Source organism: Diadema setosum, chromosome 21 (assembly GCF_964275005.1).
Source record: "Diadema setosum chromosome 21, eeDiaSeto1, whole genome shotgun sequence".
Classification (NCBI taxonomy): domain Eukaryota; kingdom Metazoa; phylum Echinodermata; class Echinoidea; order Diadematoida; family Diadematidae; genus Diadema; species Diadema setosum.
The window spans coordinates 21,676,313-21,683,164 of NC_092705.1; the positions used below are offsets into that span (position 1 = coordinate 21,676,313).

A 6,852-nucleotide genomic window follows, 5' to 3' on the forward strand; every position below is an offset into this window, starting at 1 on the left:
TCCTTGTTCTTGGTGTACTCTTCAGGTCGATAGTCCGGCCACTGTTACCACAAGGTATGTCATCCGAAAGGGACGCGTCGAAGACTGTCCTCAAATCTCAGTGCTCATGCGAAAGTTGGCGGCCAGTGAAGACTACGGAGACCGAGTGGAGGTGACGGAGGAAGGTGGGTTCGGAAATGGTAAAGGTTGTACTAGTGGATCAATGAGAATTGGAGTGCTGCTGCCGACCCTGCACTTGGGAAAAATCATCATTTCAGAACTGCTCTCTAATTTCTGGGTTTTTTTTTTCGCATATAGAATATCTTAACGCTGACCATAAAGTCTGGTGGCTTGTTGATGAGCTATTGCCTCTTCTCCAATTTGGTGTTTCATGATTCATAAGATTGTATTCACGCAATGTGTGTAAACAAATCAGATTTACTTCTTGACTAGAATACATTTCAATGTTCCCTAGCGTGGTAATACTCACGCTCTTCGTTTAGAAATCACTCACTTCATTTGGACAATAACATCTGGGTGGACATGGCATAACGAATACTCAGATCCCATAATCATCCCGAGAAATAAACAGTCGAGTTCAGGTTCAGGTTCATTGACATTGAGCTTTAACTAAAATCTGCGTATTTTCATCTGGAATTTTCGTCAACATTCCAAAGATACTAGTCGGGTGGTGCAGACTGATCGCAATGTTGAGCGCTGGCTTCATTTTCATCTCCCCAGATCTCCGTCGAGATGGCTTCGGAGAGAGCCCCGTGTTCGAGTGTATCGTTATCGAGGACAGGGAGTCGAACGAGGAGTCCTCCATCTTGGGTTACGCCCTCTACTTCATGGGTTTCTGTTCCTGGAAGGGACGTCTGCTTTACCTCGAAGATGTCTACATCAATTCTGAATCTAGAGGTATGTCTTGTGCACATTCTGTGCGGTATGAGATCATCTGACATTTTGAATGCATTGACAAGGGACAAATCATGAATCGCCAAAAGGTTCTTCCGTAATTTCTCCCCTCCGCAATTCAACAAAATTATCTGTATTGCGATCGCCCTTCGTCCGGCGTCCGTCGTGCGTCGTCCGTCGTCCGTCGTGCGTCGTGCGTCGTGCGTCGTGCGTAAACTTTTTACATTTTCATCTTCTTCTTGAAAACCCCAGGACCGATTTTCATCAAACTTGGCAGGTACCATCCCTAAGGGGTTAGAAATTCAATTTGTTAAAATGGGCACCATGCCCCACCCAGGGGGCCCCCAGGGGGGCCCAACCCCCCCCCCCCCCAAAAAAAAAAAAAATAAGGAATCTGTAAAAATCTTCTTCTCTAGAACCAGAAGTGATAGAGCTAAGTTAATACTATGAGTTAGTACATTGATGACTGTAGTTTCAAGTTTGTTCATAGCAGGATCAGGGGTGCCCCCCTTGGGACCCAGGGGAGGGGGTGGGGAGGGGTTCTAATGGGGCCTAAATTGTACATTTTCATCTTCTTCTTGAGAACCCCATGACCCATTTTCACCAAACTTGGCAGGTAGCATCCCTCGGGGGTTAGGAACTCAATTTGTTAAAATGGGCACCATGCCCCACCCAGGGGGCCCCAGGGGGCAACCCCCCCCCAAAAAAAAAATAAATAAATAAGGAATCTTTAAAAATGTTCTTCTCTAGAACCAGAAGTGATGGAGCTAAGTTAATACTATGAGTTAGTACATTGATGACTGTAGTTTCAAGTTTGTTCATGGCAGAATCAGGGGTTCCCCCCTTGGGACCCAGGGGAGGGGGGTGAGGAGGGGTCCTAATGGGGCCTAAATTGTACATTTTTATCTTCTTCTTTAGAACCCCATGACCCATTTTCACCAAACTTGGCAGGTAGCATCCCTAAGGGGGTAGCATCCCTAAGGGGTTAGGGTCTCAATTTGTTCAAATGGGCACCATGCCCCACCCAGGGGGGCCCTAGGGGGGCCCAAACCCCCAAAATGAAGGAATCTTTAAAAAATCTTCTCTAGAATCAGAAGTTATAGAGCTAAGATGATACTATGAGTGAGTACATTAATGACTGTAGTTTTGAGTTTGTTCATAGGAGATCCAGGGGTGCCCCTCTTGGGGGCATGGGTGGGGGGGGGGGGGGTGGTTGGGAAGGTCCAAATGGGGGCCTGAATTGTACATTTTCATCTTCTTCCTGAAAACCTCATGATGGATTTTCGTCAAACTTGGCAGGTAGCATCCCTAGGGGGTCAGGATCTAAATTTATCAAAATGTGCACCATGCCCCACCCAGAGGGCCCCAGGGGGCCCCAATCCCCAATAATTAAGGAATCTTTAATAATTGGGGCCCTTATTGTACATTTTCATCTTCTACTTGAGAATGCCTGGTCAAATTTTGGTAGAGCTGTGAATAATTTAGATTAGTGACTGCGTGAAAGGTGAACTTGCGATACTCAGGTGAGCGGTAGACCCGCGGGTCTCTTGTTCTGCAAGTTTTCAAGTTATCGGAAGTACTTGTTGGAAATATTGCCGATGCTACCATCATGGAAATAAACACCACCATGACCAATACCACCAAAAAGCAATACATTACAAAAACTTTTGAGAATTATTTCCTTTTTGTTTCAGTTTTCTGAATTGCTGACAGATAAATCTATCCTAGACGAATGGAAAACTTTCCTTGAATCTCGTCAGCATAATTTGACATGAGCATTCCGTACTGAAAAGGAATAGAGTTGAGATGATATTTATCTCTTTTTTGACTTGTTCTGTAAACAGGTACTGGACTTGGATTGGCACTCCTACACACAATTGCCAAGGTAAGACAGTCATCCATTCAACCTCATGGTTAACGAGGAAAATAAGATCTTGGAAGTTAGAAGCAATCTTGATGAAAGCAACCTTTTTGATCAACCAGCATCTAACAACCCGTCATATCTTACGCATTTTAATAGTGTTCTTTACTGCAATAAGACAAACTTATTGGTACTCGTTGTTAGTGAGTTGATTATTACACGTTTAAACCAAACATTATACTTTGATTTGATATCATTGCACGATAACAATTTATCGTCTCCTTATGTCAAAAAGCCGATTTCTACCATCCGCTTTGTTACTGGATTAGATAATTTCAAGTTAAACCAAAGTGATCTTTGATTTGATACTATGATCATATTATCATTTTAGTACGTTAGTAACAGAATCTATCGTACTCTTCAGTTCTATTGTGATATGAGAATGGTAAGACCATCGGGGAATCATAACATGCGTGTTGTAAGCATACGTGAGTGTCAGATTCCCGTTCTGCCGACTTTTCTGAGGCAAGGACTCTAGACTATCATCAAGTGGCAGAACTTTGAGTATTTGTATCCTTCAAAATTATTAGATAGGTAGTGATAGTTTTAATGTGTTTGCCTTCTTCAATAGATTTCAGAGGAGAGAGGCTGTAAGGCCATTCAAGGCACAGTGGTGGAGTGGAACACCGACGTGATGAAGCTTTACAAGAGGATAGGAGCGCGAGACATGACCGAGAACGACAAGTACCATCTCGTAGCCATCAGCCGCGGGGAAGTCGCCCGGTTCTCCAAGGCCAAGATACCCGTCCTCAACAACGGCTCGCAAATTGTCACGTGCGAATTATGAGAGCACAAAAGCAACGGGATGGAGTTGTTTGTTCTCAAAACTTACCGCATGAGGGTGCATCCTATCAAAGTCAGAAGAAACTCGGTGGGTCACGTATAGAGCTTTGCACAGCCACAACAAGCAAACTGAAGGACTGAACTAAAGCCCATTTAGTCCTTCGCCTTCGCGGCTGACACATTCAATTAATCCTTTCTGTGCCATGCAGGAACTTTGGACAGTGTGTATGATAACAATGGTACATTCTATGAAGATCGGTACTCAAAGCACACAAAGGGTTAATGGCAATGCAGCGTCATTCTTCCAAGTCTCTACGCGCAAAGCTACACTATGACGTCATCTTCGAAGACGGAGCAGACATTCGTCTTTAAACGTGGTGTAAATACTCGTGTGCAATTCTATTTGTAAATAAACAACATAATCAACTGCCTGAACAAGTTATAGAACCAAGGAGTGCTCACAATACAATAAGCCTAATTTTGCTGCGTTGTAATGATGTCCGTTTCTTGGACTGTCGCTGCACAAAGGTTGTTACCAAGGTATTTGTATCCTGGAGAGAAAGATGTAGAGTGACAAAAAGAGGAGAGAAGGGAGAGAGAGAAGGTGTGTGTTTGTGTGCTTGTGTGTGTGTGTGTATGTGTGTGTAATGGTGTATGTGTGTTTAAGAGAGAGAGGGAGAGAGATGGAGAAAGAAGGAGGGAGCGAGAGAAAGAGCAAAGTTCTGTATTGGACAATGTTGGATGTCTCGTTATATGAATTAAAAAAAAAAGACTTGCCCCATGGTGGCGCATGCAGTTCAATGAAAGTAATGTTCACGGACGGAAGCTGCATAAAAGAAAAGGAAGGGATTAACTTAATTTCAAGAGGATTACATAGCCGCAGGTTCCATTCTTTTGGACCCATAGATGTGACTAATTTGTATTTTCCGTAACATTGAAACTTGTTGATGCAACATCGATGTCTTTCCTTGGAGATTCTTGGAGACGGAAAGTCGTTATTACGGTTGTTCGCCTTTTATTCGTGAATGTTGGGTAGTAAGACAAGAGTGAAAAAAAAAAGGAGAACAAGAAGGTTCCGTTTTGAAGAGGTGGAGGCACAAAGGGGTAAACAGAGGTGAAGATAAGGTCAACAAGACCACTGGTTTCCGACGCGCTGATGAACTGTGAAATTCTAGATGCATGCATTGTTGGAAGATCTTGTGATAATATTCTACCTCCAAATGGTTGATTGAATACTGATTCACATCCTTTGTCGCGTTGGACTCAAGTGGGCATTTTCTGTATCGCATACTCCACACTGTTTGTGCCACAGATTTCCTTTTGTATAATTATGTGATTCCAAATTTAATGGAAACTGTTTTGTTTTTCTATCAAGGATAAACGCAGAAGTTTGTAAATATTTTCAAGTTATTTATCTCACGAGGCATCATGTAAATGAAGCGTAATCTTCGTCAGAGTAAATGTGCTTAATTAATGTAAATAGCACAACTGAAGTAAAGCACAATGTTTAAACAGTTGATATCATACCTTCTTCCATCTTTCCACATTTCATTACGTTGTATCTGTGATCACTTCAAAGGGCCTTTCACTCTTTAACAAGAAAATGGTTTGATTAGGCAAGGAATCGTGCTGTTGCTACATCAAGCCACCTTTACTGATTGACTTTGATAAAGTGGCGATTGCCCTGACGGTCTCCAAAACGAAAAAAAACAACAACAAACAAACAAACAAACAAACAAACCCGGGTTCGAATCATGTTCTGTACATAAACCCCTTTGTTTACCGGCACACAAAAGGACCAAGTTTTATAAACGGGTTCCTGATCATTCTCAAGCAATGATAATGGCAGGGTTAAACCTCAAAGAAATCATAGCTATCATTGTTGGGGCTGTCCTGGACAGAGAGCACTGCAATAACAGTTTTATTTCATTAGATTACAGTTCATTTACTTATTGCCCTGATTATTTCATTAGGCCCTACTATATTCTCTCGAATCATCGAGAGCAATTTCAGCGATAATTCAGTGACGATTATAAAAGGTTTGCTAAACGTGACAGATAATAACAAGACTCATCCCTTTTTTTTTATAAATGTCACAGATTGATATTTATCAAATTTGATTAGAGGGTTTATCTCATTACTTCTGCTTAAAGGCAAATACGTTTTCTCTCTTGGTATTGTGATTTTTTTTTTTTTTTGGGGGGGGGGGTGTGTGTGTCTTTATCGCCATATGATCATGAAGATAATGACGTTTTAAGAAGTATACATCGATGACATTCTGCCAGTAAAGCTGTGCCTAGGGGATGATTCATTAGAATGAATTTACAACCTTCAAATGGTTTTAACAGATTAAAGACTTCAGGGTTGCTATAATTATTTTGGTGTTACGAAGTGCGCTTGCATTAACATGCTACAAAGCTGCACTCTTCTTCAACAAACGTTCAAGGCTACAGAAATGGGAATGTTTTCTCCTACAACTATTCAGATAACACATTTTGCGTCTCGCGATAGTATACTTGGTTCGGTTAGGTTTAGTTGTACTTGTTCATCGCGATATCCAGAAAGTTGCGGTAATGGCAAGTTTGGGGATTACGACGAAAGGATTCAAGTATTCTTACCTTCGTTTCTTTCAAACAACTCCTTGAAAATTTTTGCTTGATGGTGTTTATACCTATTGTTGGACATTTTAAAGAGCGGTGGAGGGGAGTGGGGTGGGAGAGAAGAAAGGGCATACAGAAGAAGAAAGGGCGTACAGAAGAAGTAATTACGGCAGCGACCAAAGCAGCCACTACTTTCGAAGAAAATGCTATTTATACCAGAGCTAACCATCGTTTGTTTGTTTCGCACACGAATAATCTTAATACCTAAGGGTTTATATGAAGGAGTGAAGGAGCAACGTCTCGACATGGATTAACACTTTTCAGTTGCAGCAGTTTCAACCATGGTCTGTACTGTGATATGGGTTGACATTCAGTAAGAGTCAACGAACCAAAATGTTGCGTTGTATCTTACAATATTTTCTTTTTCCTCGGTGTTCCCCTCTCTTAATAATATTTGTTTGTATGGTCTTTTTGTTACAAATGTGTTATTAACAATAATCATGCCTCAAAATCAACAAACAATGTATTTAAGGCGGTTTATCAATGAACGCTATTTCATTCTTTAATCTACTTTTGACAGTTCTACTAGTACATGTATACCTTTGCCCCGGTGGTGATTCAAATAACGTGAAAATACACGAATACTAGGCAGCA

The 6,852-nt window shown here is 41.6% G+C and overlaps 1 protein-coding gene across 1 annotated transcript in view; it reads left to right on the forward strand.

Annotated features, from left to right (window-relative positions):
* LOC140244771 (thialysine N-epsilon-acetyltransferase-like) overlaps positions 1-3,602 on the forward strand; it is a 31,011-nt gene extending 27,409 nt beyond the window's left edge. The window contains exons 2-5 of the mRNA XM_072324390.1: positions 26-164; positions 721-897; positions 2,739-2,779; positions 3,387-3,602. Coding sequence (XP_072180491.1) covers positions 26-164; positions 721-897; positions 2,739-2,779; positions 3,387-3,602 — 573 coding nt within the window. The remainder of the gene's footprint in view (positions 1-25; positions 165-720; positions 898-2,738; positions 2,780-3,386) is intronic.
* Positions 3,603-6,852: the final 3,250 nt, after the last annotated feature.